Consider the following 16,731-nt stretch of genomic DNA (forward strand, 5'->3'; position numbering starts at 1 on the left):
GAGTGGGGGTCCAGTTGCCTCAACCTTCATGACAGAGCAGCACCAGTTGGTCAAAAGTCTGACATTGCTCAATGGCTAAATTATGGGGAGGATAAAAAGCACTGGAGTCACGAGGCAGGAATTCTATTCCAGTGGGGATGAATGGGACAACCCTATGCGTGCCTACTCATAAGTAAGTCCCACGGAGTTCAATGTGGGCTACTCTTGAGTAAGGGGATACTTGGGGTAGGGTTGGTGGGTAACATGGCAAGAGCCCTGCACACCATGCTCAACTTTATCACCGGCTTCCTATGAATGCAGAGGAAACATCCTCCATCCATGTCTTTTCTTGTGCCTGAATAGCAAAGTCCAAGTGCGTAACAGGAGATGGGACAAGACACGGCGAGGAGACAGATGACACCCAGAGAACGTTATGTGCAGCGGTTTAAGTATGGCACTTTAGCAGTAACCTCAACTCTGTCCTGCTCATGGGTATTATTGGCTTAAAGGTAAACACACATCAATAATTAGCAGAGAAGGGGGCTCTTCTGGAGAAGGAAAAATACCCACCAGCTTCATCGCTACCATGTTGGGCAACGCATTTGTGAGAAGCCCCTTCTCCAGAGTATCCACTGTTAAGGCTCAGATTATTTAACACAGCATTTAATCAAAAAGCAAACAGACCTGGTATCTGTTGTTAACTGATAGCAAAACTGAAAGGGAGCCAGCAATGGAATTTGCTAGGTGTGCCAAAGTCCAAGCTGAGCAGGTATAAAAGTAGGACCTGACACTCGTTCTGAAAGGAGGCAGCAGAGGCACAGCACAGTGGTTGCCTACCTTTAACATACACACAAAGCCACAGAGCTAGGCGGGGGCCAAAAATCCCAGCCAAGGGGTAGGCAACCTGGTGACCCTCCAGGTGTCAGTGAACTACAATCACCCTTGACCACTGGCCACTCTTGGCTGGGGCTGAAGGGAGTTCAACAACATCTAGAGCAGCCTTTCTCAACCTGTGGGTCCCCAGATGTTGTTGAACTACAACTCCCATCACCCCTAGCTAGCAAGGCCAGATCACAGGGATGATGGGAGTTGTAGACCAACAACATCTGGGGACCCACAGGTTGAGAACCGCTGATCTAGAAGGTACCAGGTTGTCTAACCCAGTCCTGTCCACCCCTTCCCCACTCCAGAAATATGAGCTGATCAATTTAACAGTGGTTCCCGAAGACCAGTGGTTCCCCAAATAGGTAGTATAGCTTTGGGGGGGGGATTACTGGGGAGGGCAAGGGATATGTAAATGATTACCAGAAACTGAAAAGCTGATATCACTGTTCATCCATTTTGTTGAATTATTTAATTAAACTAAAATATTTTAAATTGGATTTTGAATTAATGTGCAATTAATTCTTACAGTTTTGGGTTTTGTTGTTATCATCTTCCCCATTGGGTCATGCAAACGAATTTTTCAAATACTGCTTTTATGGGGTAGGAGGCACTGAGGATGAATTTATGGAACCAAGGGGGCAGTGGTCAGAGAAAGTTTGGGAACCATTTGTCTAGACTAAATGATGTTTGCAAAGCTAAGAGTTATGTATATGGAAAGATTCTGTTCCATCTGGATAGGAGAGCAGTCTGTTTCTGAAATAAATTTAAAGTCCTGCTTGCAGCATACTCAACGTCAGGAACAGGAACACAGTCTTGTTGTCCAAAAACTTAATAATTTTCCCATGGGCAACATGTTAAGAGTTTGGGTTAGAAGGATTCCGGTCCTGCCTGTCTTAATGGAGGCAGCCCCCACAACAGTGGGGGATCATCAACGAATGAAAAACAAAGATGACAGAGGGCAAATCATCCTTGCAAGTTCCCGCCAGGGACGGGGGGAAGGGGCTTCACTCACAGTTCATCTCAGTACCTGGCTTTCACTCTGGCATGGAATGTGGGAGGTCGGGGGCTGCTGAGTGCAAAAGCACTTTGCCTGGTGAAAACCCTCCTACGCCGCCATTAAGAAACAGAGGTTCTCCTTTTAGCTGGCTTTAAAATACTGGCATAAGGGTTGCAACAACATATTGCCAAATATACCAGCTACATGGATCAAAAGTTTGAATTGAAATAAGATTTTCTTTGGCGTGAGAATCTGTTGTAGGGAGGGAAGCCCTCGATTTGTTTATTCTAAGCTTCTTTTATATATTTATGATTTGGCAACCCACTCCAGAATATAAAATAAAAATATATTTACAAGTGAGGAAGGGAGGTTGGAGTAATATTGATATTACCAAGCAAAAAAATGGAAACTGTGTGATTTGAAATGAAGAAAAGAGGGGGAGGGAAAGCTCAAATATGACTGTGTTGGAAAGACAAAGCAATCCCCCTCACCTCCATTTAAAAACAACAGACAAGGAAAGAGAGACTGAGATTTGTGTGTTCTACTGACAGAATGTAATGTAAGATAAAGTTTAATTGGGCCATAAATCTCCAGCTGAAAGGAAAAGAATTTGGGGGCTGTGATAAGAACCCTGCAGAGATTCTGGGAGTTGGAAAGGAGTATTACATTATTTTTCTATGAATAAGATGCCCCCTATTTTGGGGGACTACAAATTAAGGAAACACCCCTCAGCATTACCTGTGCATAAGATGAGACCGAATTTTAAACCTAATTTTTTGTTTTAAAAAACCTAATATTATACACGGAAAAATATGGTAAATCTTCAGAGCATCTGAAAACTGCCCACCTTTTCCTAGGTTGAGGGGAAAATGGCAGAGATCTATGACATGTTTTACTAGTGAGACAGAATGGTTTCTAGCAGACTGTTGCCTGTTCCGAGACATCGAAGCAAGGGATGGAGAAATAAGACCTCTGAGAAACTTGGAGATTCAGTTCCGCCCGAAGCCATGATGGGAGAAAACAACAGCTGGGACGTGAAAGAGGCAACACCATATATGGACAGAAGGAATCTCCATCGATATAACAGTTTTCACACGCAGGGCAGAAGAAAGATAATAGTTTTGAGTTCCACGCGTGAAGCTTTATAAATTTATATATTGTAACATCACAAATGGAAATCACTAATTCTGTAGCAGTTGATTAAGGATTATTGTAATTGCATTGTAACTGACGCAGTGAAATGCACCGAAACCATCAGGCAGGGAGTCACTAGAACTAAAATGTATTAATTGGAAGTTGATTGGCACTTTGATAATTGTATAATTTGGGGATTAATTGTTATTGTTATAATTTGGCTATTATTTGGGGTATATTGGAAAACTAATAAAAATTATGTAAGAGTTGGGTATTAGTAGCAAAAGCAGTATCTCAGAGGGAAGAAAACGGGTGGGTAAGCTGTGACCCTCCAGACGGGCTCCAACTCCCACCAGCCCCAGCCATCATGGCCAATGGTCAAGGATGGTTGGGAGTTCAACATCATCTGGAGAACCAAAAGGTTCCCCACCCCAGGAATAAAAATTAATAATATTTTAGACCAAAACCTGCCTTAACAGAGAGATTTTCACACAGGGATGAGAAGAGGGGGCAAGATGAACCTATCAGAGGAGTCCATTCTAACATCTAGGGTCAGCCATGGAAAAGGCCCTGAGTGAACGATGTTTATATGATATTGAAAGCTGACTTGGGTGGTCTGTTCTGAAAATAGTGTCCTAGTAACAATCTCATAAACTAACAGAGCTAACTGAAGGTTAGCAACTGTACTCCTGTATACAACTTTCTCTGAACGGGGCTGTCGAATCCCTAGTGAGATCAGATGCTTCTAACCATCCTTTTGGCAAGTAAACTGAGGTTTGCTGGTAGCACAACAAGGAGAGAGAACTCCTTTTTCACCTGCACAGTATAAGGAGGAAAATTATTAGCACAATCAGGAAAACAAGGGAACTCCTCTCAATACCTCCGTCCTTCTTCTCAGCTTCGTCCCGGATTAGAGGGGAGGTTAGGGTCACCTTGAGAGTTAGTGGAAGCTCCTTTGTGCTACGGATGATGATGGCTGCCTCACCCACATGATGCTCCACGTGATATTTCTCCTCTGTGAGTTTCTGAAAGAGTTAAGAATTGCTCAGTTGAGTCACTGCGGTGGGAAATCACAATCTCAGCAAAGAAAACGACGTGTTTATGCTGGATGGAGCTGATGGGAGTTGTAATCCAAATTTTCAGGAGGGCAAAGTATTGACTAACTTCCTAGAAACTGTTACAGATAGGTAGCCGTGTTGGTCTGCCATGGTCAAAACAAAATAAAAAAATTCCTTCCAGTAGCACCTTAAAGACCAACTGAGTTAGTTCTAGGTATGAGCTTTCGTGTGCATGCACACTTCTTCAGATACACTGAAACAGAAGTCACCGGACCTTTCTATATAGTGAGAAGGTGGGGAGGGGTATTACTCAGAAGGGTGGTGGGAATGGGTGATTGGCAGATAGCTGCGATGAGCCTGTTGACGACTCTTAACGACTGCAATAGGTCTAACAGGAAAAAGCAAGGGGTGAGAAGGTGAAAAATGGCTTTGTCATGTATAATGAGATAAGAATCCAATGTCTTTGTTCAAACCAGGTCTCTCTATAGTTTTAAGTTTGGTGATAAGTTGCAATTCAGCAGCTTCTCTTTCCAGTCTATTTCTGAAATTCCTTTGTAATAGAACAGCTACTTTGAGATCTTGTATAGAATGTCCTGGGAGATTGAAGTGTTCTCCTACTGGTTTTTCTGTCTTGTGGTTCCTGATGTCGGATTTATGTCCGTTTATTCTTTGGCGTAAGGTCTGGCCTGTTTGTCCAATATAGAGAGCTGAAGGACACTGTTGGCATTTTATGGCATACACAATGTTAGACGATGAGCAATTAAATAGTCCCGAGATGGTATGTGTGATGTTGTTGGGGCCAGTAATAGTAATTTCCTAGAAACTGTTGCTTTGAAACAATTTGAAAGCCAACACTTAAAAACCAAACAACCCATATTCTCATTTTCCTTCCACTGGAGATGGCAAGGCCAATATAATCTTCTCCCTCTAAGTCGGGCTGAGAACTTGGAAGTTCTCATTATTTATGCATAACTCAGGGAAGTTTGTAGTGGGTCTATCTGAGCACCCAGGGTTGATGGGGACACCCTGTTGGTGTCTATGTGGATTATTCCAAAAGTGAATCCAACCCCAGCAACAGTTAAAGTAGAGGTATTAGAGCTGCCAGGGGTTCAAAGGCCAGTCTGAACTAACACGTATTTTCCTTTTTTATAAAGGGCAAGCCAGAAGGAAGATACCCCTATCCATTCTCATTCTCCACTAACTGAGCCCCTTACAAAGTGGACAATATATATTAAATAATAATAACTTCTCTTGACACACATAGTTTAGTAGGGGAGTTGGAGAATTTGCTTTATGAGACATCTGTGATTACTTTTTTAAAAATAATAATAATAGTACTTTTACTTTTAAATTCTGAAAACTATGTTAATTTCTCTGTGTGAATTTTTAAATTATTTGTTCTGGCAGCTGGAAAATTAAGAGCTAAAATTGTGGCTCCCAATGCTGAAAGTTCTTTCTGTTTTGCAATGGCTTATAGCCAAAGAAATAAAGTTGTTACTTAGCTGCCTACCAACCTAGTGAGAAAAAGTTTATTTCTTTAATAACATTATAATCATTAGAACTATTTATTAGATGTACCTTTACAGATAAATGAGAGGGCAGCTCCAATTCTGAGAGAGAAGAGAAACAAAGCTGGTGTACTTAGGCTTTTTTAGGTCAGGGCAGAGGCACCCATTCCCCCCCCCCCCATCTGTGTTGTCTACATTTGTTACTGTGATATCTGGGTTTCTTGACTTCCTTGAAACTGATGTTTTCAGAACTTCTTGACCCAAATAATTTTGATGCACATCTGGACTTTCAAAGAGACATCCCACCGAAAGGGACCACTGCAGGACAGATAATACACTCATACAAAAGACATAGCAGTCAACTTTCCCCTTTTCTTGCGAGGAATCCTATTCGGAATAAGGGAATTTCCCTTTAAAAAAGGGAAAAGTTGACAGCTATGACAAAAGAGGGGCAGGCTAGGCAGGTGCACAGAATTTATTTTTTATTCATTCAGTTTATATAGCATCCTTTATGAAAAGATCCCAACAGCAGTAAGAACACATTATGGAGCACCAATTATAGAAATCATAATAAAAAGAATAATAACCAAAGATGAGCATATCCATGGCTATGAGTCCCATGTGCAGAGGATGCTTATCACTTCCATACCTTGTGGGGAGCTTCTGCTGGCCCACAGTTGAAAACAGAACACTGGGTTTGGTCTGGCCTGGTCATTCTCAAATATGCGATCTCACGGTTAAGACAAATGAGTCTTCTGGGTTTTTAGGGGAGAAGGATGTTGCAAGAGAATTGCGTGCTGAGTGTTCGGCTTTCTGCAAACCTGTAAAAAGCCAGCACTCTTTTGGGTTACAGAATTTTGGTTCCTGAACTGTGGCCATGTATCACGGCACAGCAAGGGCACACTGAAAAGAAAAAAAGATGTTTCCAAGCCATCTCCCTGAGCAACAGTCAGAAGGAACAAAGCAGAGAAAAGCAAGGCACTTTTGCCATTTCTGCTCACCTTCTCTGGAGGATAGCCTAGATTTAAGGGCAGAGAACAAGCGATTCATCTTTAAACTGTTTCAGGTTTTCCATGGTGTAAAATTCAGTTAATGTTTCTTCTTTGCCCAGGACAGCATTCAATTTTTAAAATAAAAAACACCAGCACTGAGCAGTGCTTAGCTGAGCCATTCATCACAGCCACAGACAGCCCTAATTTTACTCACCTGGATTTGGATGGGGAGGTTGTCTTTGACGAGAGACAGTAAGGTCTCGGTGGGCTTCTCTTTGCACATAAGAACCAGCTCCAAGTCCATGTCGTCTTTTATCAGCAGACCTTTAGCTACCAAGCCAATCCTCATCACGCCACACAAGACCCGGCCACCATGGTCCCTGAAGACAGGAATAGATATATTTTCCCCAGAACAATAATCACAGTGATATTTTGCACACTCAACATGTGTGTGCATGTCACAATATGTTCTGCTTCACACCCTTAGCACAGGGCAACAATTTTGCTGCACCCTTATTTCAAACTCCTGAAACAGACAGAGGGCTATGAGTAATAACAAGGAGAAAACCTGTAAGTAATGAGTTTGTTTTCCAGAGGTGTAAATCATCTCTTGCAGCAAAAAGAACAAAGAGTTTTGAGGCACTTAAAAAACTTCCTCTGCAACTAACCTTAGGGAAACCGCCCTTGAACAAAGAAACTTCAATGAGAGCCTCCAAGGTGACACTATTGAACTGCCACACAAAGGATCTCAGTGCTATCATTTGTGGGCTGAATTGGCATAATGGATTTTTATCAGATTACATGTGTTAACTAACTTGCCAGTTCCCAAATGCCTGTCTTGTCAATTACTCCTTTGTTTGTTGTTAACCATCACATAAGATGATTATTAGGATCTGTACTTTTTGGCATTTCCTTTCCTTTTGACATCACTGTTCAAAATCCTACCCACTGGGTTGTAAACTTAATGCATCTGATGAAGTAAGCTTGAGTCCATAAAACTTTATGCCATAACACATTTGCTATTCCTGAGCTTCCCCTTAAAATAAACAAGATCCTTCATGATTCTAAATCAGGGGCCAGCAAACTTTTTCAGCAGGGGGCTGGCCCACTGTCCCTCAGACAGGCTGGACTGTATTTTGGAAAAATAATAATGAACGAATTCCTATGCCCCACAAGTAACCCAGAGATGCATTATAAATAAAAGGACACATTCTACTCATGTAAAAACACACTGATTCCCGAACCATCCGCAGGCCGGATTTAGAAGGCGACTGGGCTGGATCTGGCCCCCAGGAAGTGGCAATGACAGCTACCCAGGGTTTCAGGAAGAGGAGTCCACCTAGAGGTGCCAAGATTGGACCTGTGACCTTCTGCAAGCCAAGCATGTCCGCTGCCACTAGCCTGCTACCCCTTCCCTATTTGCAGTCTTTGTAAGTATTAAAATACTCTTAAAAATAAATGAAACTGTTGCTGTATCAGGGCCATATTTAGTTGAAAGAAAGTTATTTTTAAATTGATTCAACTGACTGAGGGATGAGGAACCTGTGGCCTTGTGGGAGCTGGCAACCTGCAACTGCCACCAGCATCCCTGACCATTGGCGTTGCTGGGAGTCCAGTGACATCCAGATGAAGACAAGATCCCCAGCTCATTATGTTGGAAGATTCAGGACAGAGGGAAGGAAGTCCTTCTTCACACTGTTAAACTATGGAACTCTCTCCCACAGGAGGAAGAGATGGCTGCCAACTGGGAAGGCGTTAAGAGACAAGTTCATGGAGGAGGAGAGGCTCTCAATGACTGGGCTCTGACTCCACAGCTAGAGGCAGCAGGGCGTCTGAGTAACAGTTGCTGGAAACAAAAACAAAGAAGTGTGTGTGTGTGTGTGTGTGTGTGTGTGTGTGTGACCTTGTGCTCAAATCCTGCTTGTTGGTCTCCCACAATGGGCATCCTGTTGGCCACTGTGAGAACTGGATGTTGGGTTAGATGGGCTGTGGGCCTGATCCAACAGGCCCTTATGTTCTTAAGTGTTACATCCCTAACAAATGCAGCAAGAAATGTGGCTAATCAGGCTGATTTCTATTGCAATCAGTACAACCCTATGAATTTTTATTGGCAAGCCATCCCCACTGCGCTCCATGGGGCTTAGTCCCAGGACAGTGTGGACTTGGGGCACAGCCTACAAACAGTCTTTGTCAGCACGAGTTGCTTAGACATCATCTGTGGCTTCGACAGACTGAACCATTTTCCATCACTGCACCATGTATTCAGTTCTCAGTTGTCCAGATACATTGACCCTGTACACGGTTGCTTGACGAAACCCATTTGGATTCTTTCTTTGGAGGTTCCTGGAGGCTGTCTCTCCATGATGGCTAAGCTGTCCAGACAGCAGTCCTTTCATACAAAGCCATGGGAATCAAGTCCCTCTCCCTTGGAGGCAACTGTAGGAGAGGGTTGCTTTCGTCCATCCCAAAAAGACATTGGAAGCAAGCTGCTTGCTAAAGGTTAAACAGACTATAATAGCCTCTAGGCTGTGAACAGTTTAAAAGGGCTGGAGTGTCACACATCATAGCCAAACGTTACTGATGCCAGGGCTCCCTGTAGAATTAACCAGTGGGGGCCAAATTCAGCAATTTTCCAGGCCTAAGACGACCTGGAGAAAAAGTGTGGACAATGCCAGGCTTGTCAGCTTCAGGAAATTGCTTATCATCACCTGTTCTTCCATTAATATCCTACCTTTCCTTCAAGGAGCTCAGAGTGAGATGCATTTCATATTCACAACAACCCACAGAGGACTGAGGTAGATTAGACGGAGAGAGACGCAAGCAGCTCAGTCACCCCAGTGAGAGCTTTGTGGCTAAATGGGGCTTTGCACCTAGGTCTTCCCAGCCCTAGTCCAACATTCTAGCCACCAAGCCAAGCTGCTGGCTCTCAAAAGATGAAGCCAAGCTAGGATTTCTAATAGAAGAGGCTAAAGACTTGTTCTCTGCTGCTGCTGCTGCTGCTCCCGCTGCTGCAAGAAGCAAGAGTAGATACAGGGGAAACTTGAAAAATTAGAATATCGTGGAAAAGTTCATTTATTTCAGGAATTCAACTTAAAAGATGAAACTAATATATGAGATCGACTCATGACATGCAAAGAGAGATGTGCTTCTATTTCTCAGAGGTCCAATCTTGCTCCATTTGCAATCCTTGTTTCGCTGATTTCATTGAATATTCTAATTTTCTCAGATGGTTAATCTGGAGTTTTCATCAGCTGTACGCCATGATCATCACAACTGTAACAAATCAAGGCTTCACATATCTCGCTTGGCATGTCATGAGTCTATCTCATATATTAGTTTCACCTTTTAAGTTGAATTACTGAAATCAAGGAACTTTTCCACAATATTCTAATTTTTTGAGTTTCACCTGTATAACAAATAACGGCTTCACATATCTCGCTTGGCATGTCATGATTCTATCTCATATATTAGTTTCACCTTTTAAGTTGAATTACTGAAATCAATGAACTTTTCCACAATATTCTAATTTTTCAAGTTTCACTTGTATACTAGGCTTAAGTTACAGGATGGAAGATTCTGAATGAACATTGTAAGAAACTTTAACCAAACCTTAGGAGGAACGGTTGAGGGAGTTGGGTAAGTTTAGCCTAAAGAAGATAAGACTGAGAGGTGATATGATAGCCCTCTTCAAATACCTCAAGGGATGTCACACAGAAGAGGGAGCAAGCTTGTTTTCTGCTGCTCCAGAGGGTGGGATCCAAACTAGTGGATTCAAATTACAAGGAAGTGAATACCCACTAAACATTAGGAAGAACTTTCTGACAGTGAGAGCTGTTCGATTGTGGAATGGATGGCCTCAGAAGGTGGTGGGCTCTTCTTCTTTGGGGTTTTAAAACAAAGGTTGGGTGGCCATCTGTGGGGGATTCTTTAGTTGTGGTTCCTACTTTGCAGGGGGCTGGACTAGATGACCCTTTGGGTCACTTCCAGCTCTACGGTTCTATAATTCTATGTTAACAGCAGCTCCACAATGAGTTGGCAATTAGGTACTCTCCCCCCCCCCCGCAACCTAACCAAGAGAAGCAGAATTATTTAAAAAACAATTAAAATGTATGCAAATATGTTTCTGGGATATCTACTCATGATAGTTTTCTTCTTAGGCTGCTGTGTTGCAGGAATTCTCTTTAAGCACAGAGTCTACCCTCTCAAACTAAACCATGAAATAATGGTATGTGTGCTTTGTATGCCTGGTAAAGGTAAAGGTACCCCTGACTGTTAGGTCCAGTGGTGACCGACTCTGGGGTTGCGGCGCTCATCTCGCTTTATTGGCCAAGGGAGCCAGCGTACAGCTTCCGGGTCATGTGGCCAGCATGACTAAGCCGCTTCTGGAGAACCAGAGCAGTGCACGGAAACGCCCTTTACCTTCCCACCAGAGCGGTACCTATTGATCTACTTGCACTTGGACGTGCTTTCGAACTGCTAGGTTGGCAGGAGCTGGGACCAAATAATGGGAGCTCACCCCGTCGCAGGGATTCGAACCGCCGATCTTCTGATTGGCAAGTCCTAGGCTCTGTGGTTTAACCCACAGCGCCACCCACATCCCTAAGCCTACAGCACCCAGTATTCCCAGGCGGTCTCCCATCCAAATACTAACCAGACCTGACCCTGTTTTAGCTTCTGAGATCTGACGAGATCAGGCGTGTTCAGGGTAGTATGGCCGTAGACTGTATGCCTGGTAGTGTGTCACAAAAAACATATAGGGTGCTCATAAGATACCCAGACCTGCAAGTGATGGTGGCAGAAGTGGGGGTGCAAGTAGAAGACACACAACATCTGGTGAAGAAGACCCCTCCTTTAAGGGACCCTGAGCAGGAATGTTGTAAGCACTAGAGAGACGACAGCGGTGCTCATTTCTTGGCCATTCAACTGAAGACTGGCCCACCCTTTTCTTCTTCGTGCAGCACCTAGTTAAGCTGGTTGGCCGCAGTGAGGATGGGGACTAGATGGGGACTAGATGGGCCACTGGGCTGATCCAGCAGACTCTTTTTGTTCTTACGTCACATTTTAAAAGGGGAAGAAGCTGAAAAAGGAGAGAGAGAAAGAGAGAGCACATGCATTTACACACAGCTCTGCTCAGAAACTCCAAAACTGACCTCTTCTCTCAAAGATTTGGGCCAAGTAGGAGGAAAAGCATCTGTTGTCTCCTGATGGGGACAGTCACACAGCCAGCAGGCACGATCTGTCGTCTTACTGGCTTTTTAACCAGACAAGAACTTGCTCTGTCCTGGTTTTGCTGTTCAAAGGCTTCTTCCAATCACATCAGATTTTCTGCTCTGCAGAAGCTATGACATGAACATTCTGTGTCTTTTCAGCAAAACTCAGCAGAACAGAACCCTCACCCACTGAGCAAGCTTTTCATCATAAAGGTGCGCAGAAAGGAATGAGATTTGATCTTCCCTTTTTCTTTTTGGTGCCCCCAACAGGTGAAACCCCTGCCCTTGATGCCGTTCTCCAGCATGCTGTTCTGCAGGCAATCAGCTCTTTGTGGGAACATCTGGACATGAACGTTTGTGTGCGCACGCGCGCGCGCGCGCACACACACACACACACACACACACACAAAACACACTGTGCCCTAAATTTAGAGTGGGCTCATGAAAAATCTGGCACGAAAACCAGGAAGAAAAGAGCCACCAGGCTGCTGGAGTGTCTCAAACAGCACTACTCGCAAGCCTAGAGCTTACACCAGAAATGTTTTGTTAAAAGGGCAATCAGTGCCTCATTTATTCACGGTCAAAAATAGGAAAGAAAATGCATGCTGCTAATGCAGCTCAAGTAAGAGATGCTGATGATGAACTGCAGCCAGGCAGGAGGAAGGAATGAAGGAAGGGCAGTGGCTCAGAAATGGATCACAAGAGCCCTGCCACCGTTGCTGCCACAGCGATCAGCCTCCAGCTTCTAGGAATGAGACTTTCACCTGCTCTCTTGCCTTTGCTAACAAGGCATAGCCATTCAAAGCAACTTGCTGCTTAATTTCATGCACAGTATGCAGAGATCTGTCTTATCCTTATGCAATGTCAACTCTCTACTTGTGCAGGGGGAAAGTATATCACGTTGTTGTTTGACCTAAGGCAAGAAGTTAGCACGAAGGAGAGAAAAGGAAGTGAAGGTCTAGTTCGCACATCAACTATGGATTAGTATGATGTGAACAAGCAGAAAGGAGCAACGGCTGGCCTCTGGCTCCAAGTCTCCTGCCCTCCCTGCACAGCCAAGAGGAGATGGGAAGCTTTTGCTACCACATTCGACTGACCACACTTTGCTGTGTTATATGAACTCTGAACTGCAGTTAACGAAGCCAGTTTTGGTAACCATAGCTGGTTTGTAACTAACTGTGGTTAACATCAACCCACAGTTAAAGTATAGGTTTCTCAAATTCCTCCCTCTGACTGCACAGAAGAAAGAAGAGGGAAATGGCATGAGCAGAGGTTGGGCAAAGTGATGGTTTAGTGTAGGGCTAGGTGTGGCCCAAGGATGTTGACAAGCTGCTTATGGTTCAGGCCACAAGATCCACTTGCCCACCAAGGCTTCGTTGAGCTGGTGCAGGGAGAGGAGGGAGGAGGTTAGGTAAGTGGGTCCATGAAGTGGAGGTGCTCCTAAAAGGCCCTGACATCTACTACACTTTTATTAACAGCAAGGTCACAAGACACAGGGATAACCATGGATTCTACTGAAAGGGGGAATTAGACAAAATCATGAAAGAAGAGAGATCTATCCATGGTGGTTAGCCATGACAGAAAAACGGCATGCCTGTATTAGGAGCTGCTGCCCTCCTGCCCCTCTTGTGGACTTCCCAGAAGCATCCCAGTTATCGTCCAGTGAGAAGATGATTGCTGGGCTGCATAGGATGCTGGTCTGATTCTTCTTGTGCCACATTAGTCATGGAAATTAGGACTGGAGCACATTCATGGAACTGCAGAGCTGGAAGGGACCCAAGAGTCAGCTAGTTCAATTCCCTGCAATGCTGGAACCATTCAGACCATTGATCCATCTTGCCCAGTACTGTCTACACTAACTGGGCAGCAGCTCTCCAATGCCTGCAAGAGGGGTCTTGAAAACCCTACCTGGAGACACCAGGGATTCAACTTGGGTTCTTTTGTATGCAAAACCATGAGCTCCACCCCTGAGCTATGACCCCTCCCTTTTCAGAGAAAGCCTTCCTCCCAGAGTACCATATATTGATGAGACCTGCTTTTTGGCCTTCCCAGTGGATCCCCTAAGGAACAGCTGAGCCTTTTGCCTGATTCAACAAGGTTCTTCTTCATACAGTAATGGTCGCACATTGTGTGAAGTATACTTGCAGAATCAAACACGAAGGAGTGATTTTAACTAAAAACCATTACTGTAGGAAATATTTTTATGCCACAACGGGGACTAAATGGACGCTCTACAGAAGTCAAGATGCCGTGTTGGATACAGGAGGCCCCATATGGCATCAATTCCCCTCCCCTCCCCACAGTCCGCCAATACATGGGCAGCAAAAAGGGTCCAACACAATTCCAAGAGGCAGCCCACTCTCCTGGGATGGGCAGGGAGGAAATCACACCGGCCTGGAAAGCACAGTTCCCTTCCAAAGCCCCGACAGCCTGGACCAGACAGAGAAATGGCAGTTATTACCTGGGATATCGCTGGGATATCCCACAAGTGAAAGGAGGATGCCTCCCCATTGTTCTGAAAATGTTTCTTATTGTACAGTATTTTGCTTTGAAAGGATCTTAAAATTTATTATTGTTGGGGAAAGACATGCAGCATTTGAGTGCAAATGTGCCTCTGAATCTGACCTCAAAAGATTCCCCCCAGGCATCAAAAGTTTGGGAAGCATTAAGGGAAATAGTCAGATGTTGTAGATTAATATGCGCGCGCGCGCTCTCTCTCTCTCTCTCTCTCTCTCACACACACACACACACACACTGAGAGAGAGAGAGAGAGAGAGAGAGAGAGAGAGAGAGAGAGAGAGAGACCTGGTGCAGCAGTGCAACCACAAAACATTGATTTGCAGACTCAGCTCAGCAGATAGTGCCCAGGCACCCGCTTACACTAATCAAACACCATGCAAACGCTTTGGGCTGGCGAGGAGGAAATGCATTTTAAAATATTAATACACAAACACACAGCTTTTGACTGTTTAACATAAGCATCATTAATTACAAGTTGAGCAGGCCAGAGACGCAGAGCAGTGAAACGGTGTTCTGAGACCTCTTAGGCAGCCGTTACCAAATCAATCTTCTCTTTTAAGTATAGATAATTTGCTTCAAGTGATTACCCGCCTATCTCTTCTTCTCTCACTCTTCCATTTGTGCACACGCACACATGCACGGCTTTCTACGCTCAATGTTCACTCCAGCCTTCAAGTCCCAAGTCTGTTTACTTTCTGAAAAGCAGAGGCACGTGAAAACACAAGCAGTTGCTCCAGCTGTTTTCCAAACAGCCAGGACAGGGCTAGAGAATCAGAACCTGGCACAGCTATAAGAAACAGACACAGACACACGGCAACATATGTTTTACACACAATCTGTCATCACAATGGATTCACAACTCCCTTGTCGTAGCAGAGGCTAACCCTCCCAGCTAAATGAGACATGGTTCTTAAGCTCACCCACGGCTGCTAACCTGGCATGGAGCAAATCCACATGCCTCAGCAGTTACGGGGGCTTAACTGCACTTGTTAATTCTTTCTGCTAGTAGGGAGCTCCAGCAGCTGAACTGCAAACGATACAGAGTGATCCTTCCAAACTCAGCCCCCTTTCAGCATTAGTGCCTTGCCTTATTTAACCCCAGCACACTCCTAAGTTGGCAGCTGCAGGAGTCTCATTGCAAGAGGCAAGGCAGATGGATGCCTCATTCCTTCGTAAGTCGGGGAAAGGGATGTCCTCAGGCAATGACCTCTCCTTACCACCCCAGTGGGCAGCTAGATTAAGACCAGGCAATGAGTCCTCTTGTCCCACCAGCCGCTCATTTCTAGGCAATCCTGGGAGAAGGCCAACAGCAAACTTCAAATCTTCTTCCTTTGGCTCAATCAAAATCCTGGCTTGGAAGACCTCAGGAGTAGAGAGGGAGCTGTTTCCTACAGAGCTGCTGGTCCCCTGATCATTACAAAGCTTTGGGTTCTCCAGATGTTGCTGGACTCCAACTTCCATTAGCTCCTGCTACCACGGCCAATGGTAAGTAATGGTGGGAGTCACGGTCTAACAACAACTGGAGGCTCAAAACTTTATGAGTACCAACTTGGTCTTCAGAACTCACAGTTCACTAAGGCAGCCTCATCGTGCCCTCCTGATATTGCTGGACCACTTCTGGCACCATTGACTACTCTGGTGTAATAGGGAAAACAGGGTAAGTACAGTGTAGAAATGGGAAAGGAATCAATTCTCAAAAATCCTTGAATCAAGCCGTGGAGCAGGGATGAGTACAATGGGGAAACCCAGATGCTGCACAACTACAGCAACAAGGTCTCTCACCACAGGCCATGCTGGCTGGGACTGGAGGGCCACAGGTTCCCAACTTCTACCCTAGAGACAAGTTTCATACTTAGGAGTAACCTCAAGACTGGATTGTTGCATTGCATGCTGTGTGGGAGGCCTGGAAGCTGCAACTGGTGCAAAATGCAGTACAGCACACTTCTGCTAGCATGCAACACCTTTGCCAACACACTACTGGGCCAGGCATACAAAGCCCTGATGGATTAAAGAGAGAGAGAGATACTAAATAAGAAATGAAGAAGCTATGGGGGGATATATTGGACATATGATGCAACGGGAGTGGGAAGCCCGATTTTAAGAAATTGTATTAAATTAGAGTAATTTGATTTGCTTTGTAATAATTTGGAAAATTAATAAAAATAATTATTGTTTTTTTAAAAAAAGAAATGAGAATGTAGAAGGAGGTTGGTAGGTGTGACGCAGATATCAAGAGGAACAAATGGAGCGAAAGAAATAATAAATGTTATTCTTGCTTTGAAGCAGGCTCTTGTGTCCCCTCTGTGCTGGCACTTCCAAACACCTATAAACCATTTAGACCAGTGCTGTCCAAACTTTTTTCAAAGAGGGCCAGATTTAATAAAGTGAAGGGCTGTGGGGGCCGACCAAAAGGGCCGACCAAAGTTGTTGAGCTTTTATCAGGATTTA

At 44.4% G+C, this 16,731-nt stretch overlaps 1 protein-coding gene across 7 annotated transcripts in view; it reads right to left on the bottom strand.

The window, feature by feature from the left end:
* Positions 1 to 16,731, bottom strand: part of STRBP (spermatid perinuclear RNA binding protein) — a 159,226-nt gene that overhangs the window by 82,165 nt on the left and 60,330 nt on the right. For all 7 annotated transcript variants that reach the window (XM_081847582.1, XM_081847581.1, XM_081847580.1 and 4 more), the window contains 2 exons: positions 6,768 to 6,933; positions 3,876 to 4,020 (listed from right to left, as the gene is read on the bottom strand). In XM_081847582.1, coding sequence (XP_081703708.1) covers positions 3,876 to 4,020; positions 6,768 to 6,933 — 311 coding nt within the window. The remainder of the gene's footprint in view (positions 1 to 3,875; positions 4,021 to 6,767; positions 6,934 to 16,731) is intronic.

The sequence above is a fragment of the Podarcis erhardii genome (assembly GCF_964252035.2).
Source record: "Podarcis erhardii genome assembly, chromosome: Z".
NCBI classification, from domain to species: Eukaryota; Metazoa; Chordata; class Lepidosauria; order Squamata; family Lacertidae; genus Podarcis; species Podarcis erhardii.